General features: G+C 38.5%; 1 protein-coding gene across 1 annotated transcript in view; it reads right to left on the bottom strand.

The window, feature by feature from the left end:
- Nucleotides 1-5,775: 5,775 nt before the first annotated feature.
- Nucleotides 5,776-17,558, bottom strand: part of LOC129481632 (septin-7-like) — a gene marked incomplete at its 3' end in the record, with an annotated part of 93,936 nt that continues 82,153 nt past the window's right edge. The window contains 3 exon segments of the mRNA XM_063638500.1: nucleotides 5,776-5,797; nucleotides 9,897-9,929; nucleotides 9,931-10,017. Coding sequence (XP_063494570.1) covers nucleotides 5,776-5,797; nucleotides 9,897-9,929; nucleotides 9,931-10,017 — 142 coding nt within the window.

Genomic DNA, 17,558 nt, shown 5'->3' on the forward strand with positions numbered 1-17,558 from the left:
CGAGACCACGGTGAAACCCCGTCTCTAATAAAAACACAAAAAAATTAGCCGGGTGTAGTGGCGGGTGCCTGTAGTCCCAGCTACTCGGAGAGGCTGAGGCAGGAGAATGGCGTGAAGCCGGGAGGCGGAGCTTGCAGTGAGCGGAGATTGCACCACTGCACTTCAGCCTGGGTGACAGAGTGAGACTCCGTCTCAAAAAAAAAAAAAAGTATTGAATAAGTACATATATTTAACAAAAAATATCTACTGATAGTATTTTCTTCTAACATACAAGATTATCAGTAGCTTTGTGTGTTTCTTTTAATAAGTTAAAAAGTTCATTATTAATGAGTTTAAAGTGAATTAGGAATTTATGAACAATATTCATGAAGATGGATCCTTACATGTTTGTGCCAAAGTTGCTCAATAAATATTTTGCTAAAAAAAGATAAAAAGCCTTCCTTTTGTTCATATTTTGAGGCTTACCTCAAACAGAAACTTGTATTTTAAATATTTAAGAAGGGACTTTTTTCTATTCCATTATAAGGCATGTTAACCACCATGGAAAACAGTACAGCTACTTTGATAACTTGTCTTTCATATTTGTATAGTTGATCCTTTAAGATTATCATCTAATGGTAGATAACACCTAGCTACATATGCACAGTATTTAAACTGGTTTTGCAATACAGCTATGCACTGCATAATGACATTTCAGTCAAAAAGGGACTGCATATATGATGGTGGCCCATAGGAACTGAAAAATTCCTACTGCCCAGTAGCATCTTTCTTTTTTTTTGTCTTTAAGTGATAGAATTATAGGTATTTTTTTGTTCTCTCTACTTTCCTATAATTGCTTTATTTTATTTTATTATTATTATACATTAAGTCTTAGTGTACATGTGCACAACGTGCAGGTTTATTACATATGTATACATGTGACATGTTGGTGTGCTGCACCCATTAACTCGTCATTTAGCATTAGGTATATCTCCTAATGCTATCCCTCCCCCCTCCCCCCACCCCATAACAGTCCCTGGAGTGTGATGTTCCCCTTCCTGTGTCCATGTGTTCTCACTGTTCAATTTCCACCTATGAGTGAGAACATGCGGTGTTTGGTTTTTGGTCCTTGAAATAGTTTGCTGAGAATGATGGTTTCCAGTTTCATCCATATCCCTACAAAGGACATGAACTCATCATTTTTCGTGGCTGCATAGTATCCCACAGTGTATATGTGCCACATTTTCTTAATCCAGTCTATCATTGTTGGACATTTGGGTTGGTTCCAAGTCTTTGCTATTGTGAATAGTGTCGCAATAAACATATGTGTGCATGTGTCTTTATAGAAGCGTGATTTATAATCCTTTGGGTATATAACCGGTAATAGTATGGCTAGGTAAAATGGTATTTCTAGTTCTAGATTTCTGAGGAATCTCCACACTGACTTCCACAATGTTTGAACTAGTTTACAGTCCCACCAACAGTGTAAAATTGTTCCCATTTCTCCAATTCCTCTCCAACACCTGTTGTTTCCTGACTTTTTAATAATCACCATTCTAATTGGTGTGAGATGGTATCTCATTGTGGTTTTGATTTGCATTTCTCTGATGGCCAGTGATGATGAGCATTTTTTCATGTGCTTTTTGGCTGCATAAATGTCTTCTTTTAAGCAGTGTCTGTCATATACTTTGCCCACTTTTTGATTGGGTTGTTTTTTTCTTGAAAATGTGTTTGAGCTCATTGTAGATTCTGGATATTAGCCCTTTGTCAGATGAGTACGTTGCAAAAATTTTCTCCCATTCTGTAGGTTGCCTGTTCACTCTGATAGTAGTTTCTTTTGCTTTGCAGAAGTTCTTTAGTTTAATTAGACCCCATTAGTCAATTTTGGCTTTCGTTGTCATTGCTTTTGGTGTTCCAGACATAAACTGCTTACCTATGCCTATGTCCTGAATGGCATTGCCTAAGTTTTCTTCTAGGGTTTTTATGGTTTTAGGTCCAACATGTAAGGCTTTAATCCATCTCCAATTAATTTTTGTATAAGGTGTAAGGAAGGGATCCAGTTTCAGCCTTCTGCATATAGCTAGCCAATTTTCCCAGCACCATTTATTAAATACAGAATCATTTCCCCATTTCTTGTTTTTGTCAGGTTTGTCAAAGATCAGGTAGTTGTAGACATGTGGCATTATTTCTGAGGGCTCTGTTCTGTTCCATTGATCTATGTCTCTGTTGTGGTACCAGTACCATGCTGTTTGGTTACTGTAGCCTTGTAGTATAGTTTGAAGTCAGGTAGCGTGATGCCTCCAGCTTTGTTCTTTTGCTTTGGATTGACTTGGTAATGTGGGCTCTTTTTTGGTTCCATATGAACTTTAAAGTAGTTTTTTTCCAATTCTGTGAAGAAAATCATTGGTAGCTTGATGGAGATGGCATTGAAGCTATGAATTACCTGGGACAGTATGGCCATTTTCATGATATTGATTCCTCCTACCCATGAGCATGGAATGATCTTACATTTGTTTGTATCCTCTTCTATTTCATTGAGCAATGGCCTGTAGTTCTTCTTGAAGAAGTCCTTCATATCCCTTGTAACTGAATTCCTATGTATTTTATTCTCTTTGAAGCAATTGTGAAAGTATGTTCACTCATGATTTGGCTTTCTGTTTGTCTCTCATTGGTGTATAAGAATGCTTGTGATTTTTGCACATTGATTTTGTATCCTGAAACTTTGCTGAAGTTGCTTATCAGCTTAAGGAGATTTTGTTCTGAGATGATGGCATTTTCTAGATATACAATCATGTAATCTGCAAACAGGGAAAATTTGACTTCCTGTTTTCCTAATTGAATACCCTTTATTTTCTTTTCCTGTCTGATTGCCCTGGCCAGAATTTCCAACACCATGTTGAATAGGAATGGTGAGAGAAGGAATCCCTGTCTTGTGCCAGTTTTCAAAGGGAATGCTTCCAGTTTTTTTCCATTCAGTATGATATTGGCTGTGGGTTTTTCATAGATAGCTCTTATTATTTTGAGATACATCCCATCAATAACTAATTTATTGAGAGTTTTTAGCATGAAGGTTGTTCAATTTTGTCAAAGGCCTTTTCTGCATCTATTGAGATAATCATGTGGTTTTCGTCTTTGGTTCTGTTTATGTGCTGGATTACGTTTATTGACTTGCATATGTTGAACCAGCCTTGCATCCCAGGGATGAAGCCCACTTGATCATGGTGGATAAGCTTTTTGATGTGCTGCTGGATTCGATTTGCCAGTATTTTACTGAGGATTTTTGCATCAATGTTCATCAGGGATATTGGTCTGAAATTCTCTTTTGTTGTGTCTCTGCTAGGCTTTGGTATCAGGATGATGCTGGCCTCATAAAATGAGTTAGGGAGGATTCTCTCTTTTTCTATTGATCGCAGTGCTTTCAGAAGGAATGGTATCAGCTCCTCCTTGCATCTCTGGTAGAATTCGGCTGTGAATCAGACTTTTTTTGGTTGGTAAGCTATTAATTATTGCCTCCATTTCAGAGCCTGTTATTGGTCTATTCAGAGATTCAACTTCTTCCTGGTTTAGTCTTGGGAGGGGGTATGTGTCGAGGAATTTATCCATTTCTTCTAGATTTTCTAGTTTATTTGCAGAGAGGTATCTATAATATTCTCTGATGGTAGTTTGTATTTCTGTGGGGTCGGTGGTAATATCCCCTTTATCATTTTTTGTTGTATCTATTTGATTCTTTTCTCTTTTCTTCTTTATTAGTCTTGCTAGTGGTCTATCAGTTTTGTTGATCTTTTCAAAAAACAGCTCCTGATTAATTGATTTTTTGAAGGGTTTTTTGTGTCTCTATTTCCTTCAGTTCTGCTCTGATCTTAGTTATTTCTTGCCTTCTGCTAGCTTTAGAATATGTTTGCTCTTGCTTCTCTAGTTCTTTTAATTGTGATGTTAGGGGGTCAGTTTTAGATCTTTCCTGCTTTCTCTTGTGGGCATTTAGTGCTATAAATTTCCCTCTACACCCTGCTTTGAATGTGTCCTAGAGATTCTGATATGCTGTGTCTTTGTTCTCATTGTTTTCAAAGAACGTCTTTAGTTCTGCCTTCATGTCATTATGTACCCAGTAGTCACTCAGGAGCAGGTTGTTCAGTTTCCATGTTGTTGAGCAGTTTCGAGTGAGTTTCTTAATCCTGAGTTCTAGTTTGATGGCACTATGGTCTGAGAGACAGTTTGTTATAATTTCTGTTATTTTACATTTGCTGACGAGTGCTTTACTTCCAACTATGTGGTCAATTTTGGAATAGGTGTGGTGTGGTGCTGAAAAGAATGTATATTCTGTGGATTTGGGGTGGAGAGTTCTGTAGATGTCTATTAGGTCCACTTGGTGCAGAGCTGAGTTCAATTCTTGGATATCCTTGTTAACTTTCTGTCTCGATCTCTCTAATGTTGACAGTGGGGTGTTAAAATGTCCCATTATTATTGTGTGGGAGTCTAAGTCTCTTTGTATGACTCTACGGACTTGCTTTATGAATCTGGGTGCTCCTGTATTGGGTGCATATATATTTAGGATAGTTAGTTCTTCTTGTTGAATTGAGCCCTCTACCATTACGTAATGGCCTTTGTTTGTCTCTTTTGATCTTTGTTGGTTTAAAGTCTGTTTTATCTGAGACTAGGATTGCAACCCCCGCCTTTTCTTGTTTTCCATTTCCTTGGTAGATCTTCCTCCATCCCTTTATTTTGAGCCTATGTGTGTCTCTGCACATGAGATGGGTTTCCTGAATACAGCACACTGATAGGTCTTGACTCTTTATCCAATTTGCCAGTCTGTGTCTTTTAATTGGAGCATTTAGCCCATTTACATTTAAAGTTAATATTGTTATTTGTGAATTTGATCCTGTCATTATGATGTTAGTTGATTATTTTGCTCGTTAGTTGCTGCAGTTTCTTCCTAGCCTTGATGGTCTTTACAATTTGGCACGTTTTTGCAGTGGCTGGTACAAGTTGTTCCTTTCCATGTTTGGTGCTTCCTTCAGGAGCTCTTTTAGGGCAGGCCTGGTGGCCACAAAATCTCTCAGCATTTGCCTGTCTGTAAAGGATTTTTATTTCTCCTTCAATTATGAAGCTTAGTTTGGCTGGATAGGAAATTCTGGATTGAAAATTCTTTTCTTCAAGAACGTTGAATATTGGCCCCCACTCTCTTCTGACTTGTAGGGTTTCTGCCGAAAGATCAGCTGTTAGTCTTATGGGCTTCCCTTTTTGGGTAACCCGACCTTTGTCTCTGGCTGACCTTAACAGTTTTTCCCTCATTTCAACTTTGGTGAATCTGACAATTATGTGTCTTGGAGTTACCCTTCTCGAGGAGTATCTTTGTGGTGTTCTCTGTATTTCCTGAATTTGAATGTTGGCCTGCCTTGCTAGATTGGGGAAGTTCTCCTGGATAATATCCTACAGAGTGTTTTCCAACTTAGTTCCATTCTCCCAGTCACTTTCAGGTACACCATTTAGACGTAGATTTGGTCTTTTCTCATGGTCCTATATTTCTTGGAGGCTTTGTTCATTTCTTTTTATTCTTTATTCTCTAAACTTCTCTTCTTGCTTCATTTCATTCATTTGATCTTCCGTCACTGATACCCTTTCTTCCAGTTGATTGCATCAGCTACTGAAGCTTGTGCATTCGTCACATAGTTCTTGTGCCTTAGTTTTCAGCTCCATCAGGTACTTTAAGGACTTCTCTGCACTGGTTATTCTAGTTAGCCATACGTCTAATTGTTTTTCAAGGTTTTTAACTTCTTTGCCACCGGTTCAAACTTCCTCCTTTAGCTCGGAATAGTTTGATCTTCTGAAACCTTTTTCTCTCAACTCATCAAAGTCATTCTACATCCAGCTTTGTTCCTTTGCTGGTGAGGAACTGTGTTCCTTTGGAGGAGGAGAGGCACTCTGATTTTTAGAGTTTCCAGTTTTTCTGCTCTGTTTTTTCCCCATCTTTGTGGTTTTATCTACCTTTGTTCTTTGATGATGGTGACGTACAGATGGATTTTTGGCCTGGGTGTCCTTTCTGTTTGTTACTTTTCCTTCTAACAATCAGGACCCTTAGCTGCAGGTCTGCTGGAGTTTGCTGAAGGTCTGCCCCAGACCCTGTTTGCCTGGGTATCAGCAGCAGTGGCTGCAGAACAGCAGATATTGGTGAACTGCAAATGCTGCTGCCTGATCGTTCCTCTGGAAGTTTTGTCTCAGAGGAGCACCTGGCCTTGTGAGGTGTCAGTCCACCCCTACTGTGGGGTGCCTCCCATTTAGGCTAATCGGGGGTCAGGGATCCACTTGAGGAGGTTGTCTGCCCCTTCTCAGATCTCCAGCTGCATGCTGGGAGAACCACTACTCTCTTCAAAGCTGTCAGACAGGGACATTTAAGTCTGCAGAGGTTACTGCTGCCTTTTGTTTCTCTGTGCCCTGCCCCAAGAGGTGGAGCCTACAGAGGCAGGCAGACCTCCTTGAGCTGTGGTGGCCTCCACCCAGTTCTAGCTTCCTGGCTGCTTTGTTTACCTACTCAAGCCTCAGAAATGGTGGGCGCCCATCCCCCAGCCTTGATGCCACCTTGCAGTTTGATCTCAGACTGTTGTGCTAGCAATGAGTGAGGCTTGTTGGTCATAGGACCCTCTGAGCCAGGTGCGGGATATAATCTTCTGGTGTGCCATTTGTTAAGCCCGTTGGAAAAGCACAGTATTAGGGTGGGAGTGACCCAATTTTCCAGGTGCTGTCTGTCACTCCTTTCTTTGACTATGAAAGGGAATTCCCTGACCCCTTGCATTTCCTGGGGGAGGCGATGCCTTGTCCTGCTTCGGCTCATGTACGGTGTGCTGCACCCACTGTCCTGCACCCACTGTCTGGCACTCCCCAGTGAGATGGACCCAGTACCTCAGTTGGAAATGGAGAAATCACCCATCTTCTGTGTCATTCACCCTGGGAGCTGTAGACTGGAGCTGTTCCTATTCAGCTATCTTGTCCTACTGCCCAGTAGCATCTTGATGATCTTGGCCCTCAGTAGGCCAAGGCTGATGTGTAAGTTTATGTCATCATTTTTAACATAAAAGAGTTTTAAGTGAAAAAAGAACTTTTAAAATAGGAAAAAAGCTTACAGAATAAAGATTATAAAGATAATATTTTTGTACATCTGTTCAATATATTTGTGTTTTAAGTGTTACTACAAAAGAATCAAAAGGATTTTTTAAATTTATTATAAAAGTTACAGCAAAATAAGATTAAAGACAAATTTAAAAATAAATTTAGTACATCCTAAGTGTACAGGCTTCATAAAGTCCACAGTAGCATACAGTAATATCCTAGGCCTTCACATTCACTCACCACTCACTCACTGACTCATACAGAGTCACTTCCAGTCTTGCAAGCTCCATTCATACCAAGTGTCATATACAGATATATCATTTTTAATCTTTTATATGGTATTTTTTAATTTTATTATTATACTTTAGGTTTTAGGGTACATGTGCACAATGTGCAGGTTTGTTACATATGTATCCATGTGCCATGTTGGTTTATTGCACCCATTAACTCGTCATTTAGCATTAGGTATATCTCTTAATGCTGTCCATCCCCCCTCCCCCCACCCCACAACAGTCCCCGGAGTGTGACATTCCCCTTCCTGTGTCCATGAGTTCTCATTGTTCAATTCCCACCTATGAGTGAGAACATGCGGTGTTTGGTTTTTTGTCCTTGTGAAAGTTTACTAAGAATGATGGTTTCCAGTTTCATCCATGTCCCTACAAAAGACATGAACTCATCATTTTTTATGGCTGCATACTATTCCATGGTGTATATGTGCCACATTTTCTTAATCCAGTCTATCATTGTTGGACATTTGGGTTGGTTCCAAGTCTTTGCTATTGTGAATAGTGCTGCAATAAACATACGTGTGCATGTGTTTTTATAGCAGCATGATTTATAGTCCTTTGGGTATATACCCAGTAATGGGATGGCTGGGTCAAATGATATTTCTAGTTCTAGATCCCTGAGGAATTGCCACACTGACTTCCACAATGGTTGAACTAGTTTACAGTCCCACCAACAGTGTAAAAGTGTTCCTATTTCTCCACATCCTCTCCAGCATTGTTGTTTCCTGACTTTTTAATGATGGCTATTCTAACTGATGTGAGATGGTATCTCATTGTGGTTTTGATTTGCATTTCTCTGATGGCCAGTGATGATGAGCATTTTTTCATGTGTTTTTTGGCTGCAAAAATGTCTTCTTTTGAGAAGTGTCTGTTCATGTCCTTCACCCACTTTTTGATGGGGTTGTTTGTTTTTTTCTTGTAAATTTGTTTGAGTTCATTTTAGATTCTGGATATTAGCCCTTTTTCAGATGAGTAGGTTGCGAAAATTTTCTCCCATTTTTTAGGTTGCCTGTTCACTCTGATGGTAGTTTCTTTTGCTGTGCAGAAGTTCTTTAGTTTAATTAGGTCCTATTTGTTAATTTTGGCTTTTGTTGCCATTGCTTTTCGTGTTTTTGACATGAAGTCCTTGCCCATGCCTATGTTCTGAATGGTATTGCCTAGGTTTTCTTCTAGGGTTTTTATGGTTTTAGGTCTAACATGTAAGTCTTTAATCAATCTTGAATTAATTTTTGTATAAGGTGTAAGGAAGGGATCCAGTTTCAGCTTTCTACATATGGCTCGCCAGTTTTCCCAGCACCATTTATTAAATAGGGACTCCTTTCCCCATTGCTTGTTTTTGTCAGGTTTGTCAAAGATCAGATAGTTGTAGATATGTGGCATCATTTCTGAGGGCTCTGTTCTGTTCCATTGATCTATGTCTCTGTTGTGGTACCAGTACCATGCTGTTTGGTTACTGTAGCCTTGTAGTATAGTTTGAAGTCAGGTAGCGTGATGCCTCCAGTTTTGTTCTTTTGGCTTAGGATTGACTTGGTGATGCGGGCTCTTTTTTGGTTCCATATGAACTTTAAAGTAGTTTTTTCCAATTCTGTGAAGAAAGTCATTGGTAGCTTGATGGGGATGGCATTGAATCTATAAATTACCTTGGGCAGCATGGCCATTTTCACGATATTGATTCTTCCAACCCGTGAGCATGAAATATTCTTCCATTTGTTTGTATCCTCTTTTATTTCATTGAGCAGTGGTTTGTAGTTCTCCTTGAAGAGGTCCTTTACATTACTATATTTTTACTGCACTTTTTCTATGTTTAGATACACTAATACTTAACATCATGTTACAACTGTCTATACCATTCAGTACAGTAACATGCTGTATAGGTTTATAGCCTACAAGCAATAGCTAGACCACATAACCTAGGTTTGTAGAAGGCTCTACTATCTGGGTTTGTGTAGGTACACTCTATGATGTTTGCAGAATGACGAAATAGCCCAATGACACATTTCTCAGGATGCATCCCTATTGTTAAGTGACATATGATGTAATTATGATCTTCAATGATGACAAATTTTTTTAATGTAGGGCACAGGCATGGTTACCAGCTTCCTCACACATCTCTTTTTTTGACCCCAACATAAAAACAGCACAGCTTGTGATATAAGCTCAATAAGGCAAAGCTACACACTTTGTAGTCACTTACACCACTCTAACAGCCAAAAGAAACTGTAACTCCAGCTAATTTACTCCCTGGTATAGGAATAGAGAAGGTAACCAAGAATAAATTCATCTAAATATTCCTTTTGTTAAGGCCTGTCCTTTGTTTCCACATAATCTGTAAGTGAAAACTCTATCAAAATGGATCATTAAAAATGGCTTCTGCTCTTAACAAAACATAACAATATAAACTTATGCTGTTTTGCATAGAGAACTTCATCCATATTTTCTACTGAGTAGCCAGGAGAAATTTAATGACAATGAAACAATATGATTATTGACTACAGAAAGTATAGCTTTTCTGGAGAAAAAAATGTATACTTAGTGAGCTGCCCTTTATTCTTGTTGTTATCAATTATAAATCACAGCTGCCAGTTTTCTGCTTCCGTAGTTATCATAGTGGACATTATTAGTAACATCTTTCAAGTCCTGCATGTGTGTTCTTTCGTAAATAAACAGTAAGAGTTTGCTTCTATTAATAGCTAAGGGGAAAAAAAGCTAAAAAAGCTTTAATATAAATTCAAAATGTTACCAAAATAAGAATTTCAGATTTAAAATGAGCAAAAAACTATTGTTAAGGAAGGTGGCATTCATCTGGTTTCATTTACACTCAAAGTAGACCAATAAATAAAAAGCCAATTTAGATTCCATAGAGATTTTAAGACCCATAAATCTCCCAAAGCAGTTACTGAAGGATGACTTTTCTGTGAAAGAGTATTCATCTTTATATTATCTATTTAAATACTAGACAAGAGAGTGTAGATCAGCTACTACTAAAGCTCATAAAATCTAAAAGAAACTGCCTTTTAGCAATATTACTAAGGTAATATATGAGTTTTTATGAATACATAATAATACATTTCAGATCACATATCAAGTTGTTTTCAAACCAAGGAATTTTAGAGTAAATTTCTGTTTCTTCAAACTGTCTAGGTGAATGTGGTATTTTGGTTAAACACATTTTTGCTTACAGCATTTCTATCTACATAAAATCAATACATATGAGATAAATCTACAATACATATGGGATGATGTCATCATTATTTAATAATTCAAGACACTGAAGATACCCTTAGCTGCTCTATGGATATCCTTTACCAGTGTAGTGTTCTTGGATATACATGGTGTGGCAATACTCTGTATTGTCAATCCTCCCTCTTCTCATCATCTATTCTATCTCAAACTTCCTGTATCTACCATCATTCATCTTCACCACTTTACTAAAACTCCGTTCTGGGAGACAAACATAAAGGTGTATTGTTGGTTGGGTGCGGTGGCTCACTCCTGTAATCCCAACACTTTGAGATGCTGAGGTGGGAGGATTGCCTGAGCTCAGGAGTTCGAGACCAGCCTTACCAACATGGTGGAGCCCCACTTCTACTAAAAATACAAAAATCAGCTGGGTGTGGTGGCGAGCACCTGTAATCCCAGCTACTTGGGAGGCTGAGGCAGGAGAATCACTTGAACCCAGGAGGTGGATGTTGCAGTGAGCCAAGATTGCACATAGCACTCCATCCTAGGTACAAGTGTGAGACTCTGTCTTAAAAAAAAAAGTGTATTGTTGTACTGTTTTTATCATTCCTTACATCCAGAAAACCTTTACTGTTACTTCACAATCCAGCTTCTTCAATCTCCTCTTTATGAATAAAATGTGATATTCAATTATTCTGATTCATATCGTACTGACATTTCCATGCAATTCTCTGATAGTTCACTCTCCTTAGCCCTAAGTCTGGGTTTTCCAAAAATCTCATCTCCCTGACTCTGTCCCTTGATGAATTCATGTTCTCTTATAGCCACAACAGTTACTTCTAAAGCTCTACCACTCCACTTCGGGCAAGTCAGGCAGCTCCCTACTCCTGGCATATCTGGTGATTGACAGTGAACTGTTCATGCTAATTTGTCAACCTCTCATCAAAGAGTTCAACTGCTTTGGAAACATTTTTCCCAGCCTTGACATCAAAGCACTCCACCCATGACCATTTTCTCCTTGGTTTATTTTTGGTACAAGTATATCATTTATTTTTGGTACAAGTATATTTCACAGGTGACATCATACCTCTCCAACTAAAAGCTCCCATTTACAAGGAACATGTCATTACCTTTTCTGTCCCAATGCAGACAGCAGCTAATAGGAATTTTTTAAATATTGGTAATTCAAGATTGAAGCTGAGATATGATAAACACTTTTTGGAATAAGTTATTGTTACCAGTTTCTCTAAGTGGAGAATAGTAAGAACAAACACCTATGCCAATATAAAAAAAGTTTCTGTAATTTTGTTGTTGTGGTAAGTCAGGGACCCTGACTGGGGTAACTACGGGTCACACGGAATTTCCTGTGATTTCTAAAACCCATCTTGATATACAAGAAGGTAATCTGTGCTAATATCCTGTTCTAAAAAAAGTGCTACATAACATTTTATTTTGTATTTGTATTTTTAATTTTAAGTTGACAAGTAAAATTATGTTTTTATCATGTACAACATGCTATTTTGAGATATATATCTCAAATGATAAAAACGTAATTTTACTTGTCAATTTAAAATTTAAAATACAAATAAAAAGTAAAATGTTACATGCACACATACGCATTGTGAAGTGGCTAAATCAAGCTAATTACCATATGCATTACCTCACATAGTCATTTTTGCGGTGACAACATTTTAAAATCTCATCAATTTTCAATACATTGTATTGTTTTTACCTATAGTCATCATGTTGTACAATAGATTTATTGAACTTCTTCTAACTGTAATTGTGTATTCTTTTACCAACATCTTCCCAATGCTTCCTCCACCCTACCAAAGTTACTTGTTGACATTTTTGTTATTCGCTTACTCTCTCTAGCCACTCTGAGCAATCACTGCTATGTTGGCTACAGTCTTGTACTTCACAAAAATTTAATGGGAAAAATTAAAGTTCTGAGAGCAGGAAAATCACCTTAACTTGAAGAGGATCTCCTTAGACACTTAACCACACTTCAATCTCATCTTTCATGTACCTCAGACTAGCATCAGGAATTAGTTCAAGAGGGTTTGTTCTTGGATTTGGGGGAAAGTTTAATATTAATATTAGGATGGTGGAGTTTTTTTTTGGTTTTGGGTTTTTTTTTGTTTGTTTCTTTTTTTGTTTTTGTTTGTTTGTTTGATGGAGTTTCGCTCCTTTTACCCAGGCTGGAGTGCAATGGCATGATATTGGCTCACTGCAACCTCCACCTCCCGGGTTCAAATGATTCTCCTGCCTCAACCTCCCGAGTAGCTGGGACCACAGGTACGTGACATTACGCCCCACTAAATTTTTGTATTTTTAGTACAGACGGGGTTTCACTGTGTTAGCTGGGATGGTCTCAATCTCCTGACCTCGTGATCTGCGCACCTCGGCCTCCCAAAGTGCTGGGATTACAGCCATGAGCCTCCCCACTCAGCTGGGGCATTTTTAAGAAGTCAGCCAGCTCGAGTACTTTGGAAAAAGCAGCGTCCTATGGGATGAAGAACCCAGTAATGAAAAGCAAGACTTTGTTACACAATGTGTGGAGCTCAAAGCCCTGTGAACTGCACTAGTCACAGATCCATGAGGCTGGCCCTGATGACAGGTATAGAAGAGATAATCCTCAATAAAGAAACAAGCCGTTTTCTTGTTTCTTTACCTTCTCCTAAAAGATAGAAAAGTAGGTGTTCAACAATGCCAGTTTTGAACTGAGGAGGCAGTTCAAAAGGAGGCAGTTTGAATCCTGAAGTGAAAGAAGCGAGAGTGCAGAAAAACTCCTTTGTCTTCTACCTGTGCTGAGTTCAGACTCTGGGTATTGTTGAGAGAGCACCACCTTCTGAAAAGTCTGCAAAAAAAGAAATGGAGTGGAAGACCTAAGCATTTATGGAGACATCAGAGGAGGGCACAGACACACCATCACATGAACGGGGGGCACAGACACACCCTCTGCACTGAGTTAGGACAATGACCTTATGTTTGTGGGATATTTCTACATTTTCCCTCCCAGTAGTCTAAATTCGTAGTCCTAATAATAACTTTGATGAATCAACATAAATTTGATAACAAGGATGGGCACGGTGGCTCACGCCTGTAATCTCAGCACTTTGGGAGTCTGAGGCAGGCAGATCACAATGTCAGGGGATCGAGACCATCCTGGCTAATACAGTGAAACCGAGTCTCTATTAAAAATGCAAAAAATTAGCCAGGCATGGTGGCAGGCACCTGTAGTCCCAGCTACTTGGGAGACTGTGGCAGGAGAATGGCGTGAACCCAGGCGGCAGAGCTTGCAGTGAGCTGAGATAGTGCCACTACACTCCAGCCTGGACAACAGAGCGAGACTCCGCCTAAACAACAACAACAAAAAAAAACAAAAAAGAAAAATTTGATCACGCAATCCAGTTTATGACAGAAAATATTTTTTGTGTTTCACTTAAACCAGGAGAAAATATTATAGAGGGAGACTTGAGTGCAAAAAAAAGCAAGAGGTTTGAAGGAAAGATAAAGGCTATTCTATCTGTTGAATAAAATGTATAGGAGGCCATTGATTTGGACTAGGCTCCTCCACTAAGTCTAACAGACCAAGCTAACATGCAGTTGAAATACAGTAGCTGAGCGTTAATTGCTGGAGGCTTTGTAACCAATTAACCAATTAAGCTGTAACCAATGAGGTTGTCTCCACTGTACTTCTGTTTCCCATAAATGCTGTTAAGCCATGTTATTGGTTGGCATTCTCTGAACCTGCTCTGCTTTGCAGGATTGCCTGATTCTTCAATCATTTTTGTTTTGTTTTGTTTTGCTGTGTTTCATTTTGTTGTTCTTTGCTCAAATAAGCCCAGTTAAAATTTAAACGTGTCTGAGGATATTTCCATGAAACATGAGAAAAGGACACAGAAAAGATGATTGGTCTGGTTTGTGTTAATTAAGTGCTTGTTGCAAATAATTCGCCACTTTTTAAAAGAAGCCAAGCGGTCACACAAAGTGAGAGGCTGCTGTAAATGTTTGAATAGAGGAGTTTAGTTAATCTGCATTTCTCCTACCCCACAAATTTAGACAACTTTGAGTCACAAAAAATCACCAGTTGTTCTGTGGACTAAATCACATGAGCTCTAGAACACAAGCTCCATCCAAAGTAAGTGGGAATCGCCTTTTCCATGCAAAAAGTGCCACACAAAGCCATTCCATGCCACCAGCTTTATGGAGCATCAAAGTTACATTTTCCACAAAAAACACCCCCTCCACTTTCCCGGAAAGACCATGCACCCCTAATGTCTGGTGATTCAGGTAAGGCATGTTATAGGAGCGTGTTCCTGAAATCTACAGCATAAATGAATTGTATTAAAGCCTTCTGCCCTCTCTAGTAGGACGTTAGTTGCTGCTTACAGGTCCTTTTGGAGTGAATGCTGTTGTCATTCCCCTGAGACTCAAGCCTGTCAAATATACCAGACTCTGGCCCTCTGTCTTCTGTTCCTATCATCTCCCATTTTCATTTCCTTCTTCTTCCCTGCAGATTCCATCTCTGGATCTTCTCCACCCCAAATGCTGTCATTATCATCAAGGACCTACGCAGGATTTTTGTGCTCTATTTTGCATATGTATTTGTGTGTGTATATATATTTTAAATTGCTTATATATCTATATATAAAATGGCTTATATCCACCTATTGTTATAGATTATAATAATGTATGTATATAATAATATAAACAATATATTGTATGCTTTATATACATATTTACGTAATTAGGGGAGTGGCATCCCTTTACCTTTGCCATATTCTATCGGTTAGAAGTAAGTCACAAGTCCCATTCACACTCAAGGGGAGAGTATTACACAAATACTTGAACACTAGGAGATAGAAATTATTGGAGATCAACCTAGGGACTCTTTGTCAAAGTAAGCTTGTGCAAAGTTAATTGTGTTTTCCAGGCTTTTAATTATACTCCTACTGTAATCTGAATGTTTGTGACTGCGCCCATCACCGAAAATTCGTATGTTGAAACCTAATCACCAATGTCATTAAGTTAGGATTTAGGGCCTTTGGAAGGTGATTAGGTGATAAAGGTGGAATTTTCATAAATGGGATTAGTGCTTTCATAAGATAAGCCTGAGAGAGGCCTTTTTCTGTAAATGGCCAAGTAGTAAATATTTCAGGATTTGCAAGTCAAATGGCCAAATCAAGTATATTATGTAGGTACTTATATAACAAGGGAGAAAAAAAGTCCACTCATATTTATTGATGAAATTCAAAATACAATACTAATTGAGTATAATTATTGATAATAAGAAGTATTAAATCATCATTATAATACCAATAATTATTATTACAGACAGGGGCTCAAACTTAGTGTTTCCTATCATCAAAGTCATTTGCTAATGCTCATCGGTTAATGACCTGTAATGCAGTTTTATTTATTTCATCCTTCCAAATATCTTTCCATAAAGATAGGAGATGCCAAATAGCTAATATTAATCTGTGAGTATATGATTTGGGGCATATTCATTCATGGAAGACATTCATGGATTCCAGTAGGTTCATCTCTTTATGTTTGCTTTTAGCATGTCATTACATTGTGAATTAGTCACTTTAAAGTGAGGCTTAGTTTGAAGCTCCTCAATTGCATAGTTAAGTAGATTTTGAAATATGAAAGTTGATTTTGCCCTTGCATTAAGTTTTTAACACACTGCTGGTACTGTAGTTCAAGTTCAGAAAATATATCTGCTGAAAATTTCTGTGGGATTGGAGAATTGCTTCTTTTAACTTTTGACAGCACAGGCAGTGCACAGGACAGCTTAATATTTCTACGATTCTAGCAGTGTTAGCTGTCATCAAAATGACTTTACTACAGTACAAGTTTTATATATAAACATTGTTTTGCCTTGTAATTTTGGGCTGAATTTGTTAAAAAGCATTATCCCATCTGAAACAGAAGGTAACTTCCAAAGCCATTCAGTGTTTGATCACAGTAATTGAGGGCAGTTCTTCCCCTTCAAAAAAAATTTCCATCTCAGCCCAGAGTTAAAAAAAAAAACACACAACTTGTCAGTGTTAAGTCATTAAACTGCTGTGTGATCCCTCTTGTCAGGACCTTCAGCTTCTAATTTCTGTCAAAAATCTGTAAAAGTGATGATGGTTTGTCCACCAGAGCAAATTAAGTCCACTGTTGACGTTACTGTCTAATAACACCTGATACCATCAAATATTTTCCACGAATTATCTGTTGATGAACAATATAATAAATAACAATAGGCTTACATTCATCACTAGTTTTTAAATTTGTTCAGCTAAGCCTCTTTCTTTCCTTCTCATAATTTCACCCTCACTAGTTGTAACATATCTTAGCAGATTTAGCTTCAGGTTGTAATGAATTATTGTTTTTTCAACTTCTTAGAAAATACTGTACTTCTAGGCCAGGCATGGTGGCTCATGTGTATAATCCCAGTACTTTGGGAGGCCGAGGCGGGCAGATCACCTGAGGTCAGGAGTTCCAGACCAGCCTGGCCAACATAGTAAAACCCCCGTCTCTACTAAAAACACAAAGATTGGCTGGATATGGTGGTGCATGGCTGTAATCCCAGCTACCCGGGAGGCTGAGGCAGGAGAATTGCTTGAACCTGGGAGGCAGAAGTTGCAGTGAGCCGGGATTGTGCCACTGTACTCCAGCCTGGGCAAGACTCTGTCTCAAAAAAAAAAAAAAAAAAGTCTGGTGACAGAGACTCGAATCCTCATTCCTTACATTAATAGTTTGAATGCTTATCAACTGAGCTGCATGAATCAATCTAACTGGGGCACACACATATATTCCACTGACTCATTTGGTAGGTGCTGTCCCAATCTGTGAATCTCCTTTGAATTCTCCTCTTGGCAGAGAGAGTTTCATTTTAAAGGGACAAGATAATGGCTGAAGCTCCGAAATGCTCTGTTTTCCACCCTCCTGTCTTCCTTGTCTTCCATCTCTTTATGAGTCTAGATCAAGAACTGTAATGTTCCCTAGAAAAAG

The sequence above is a fragment of the Symphalangus syndactylus genome, chromosome 5 (assembly GCF_028878055.3).
Source record: "Symphalangus syndactylus isolate Jambi chromosome 5, NHGRI_mSymSyn1-v2.1_pri, whole genome shotgun sequence".
NCBI lineage: Eukaryota > Metazoa > Chordata > Mammalia > Primates > Hylobatidae > Symphalangus > Symphalangus syndactylus.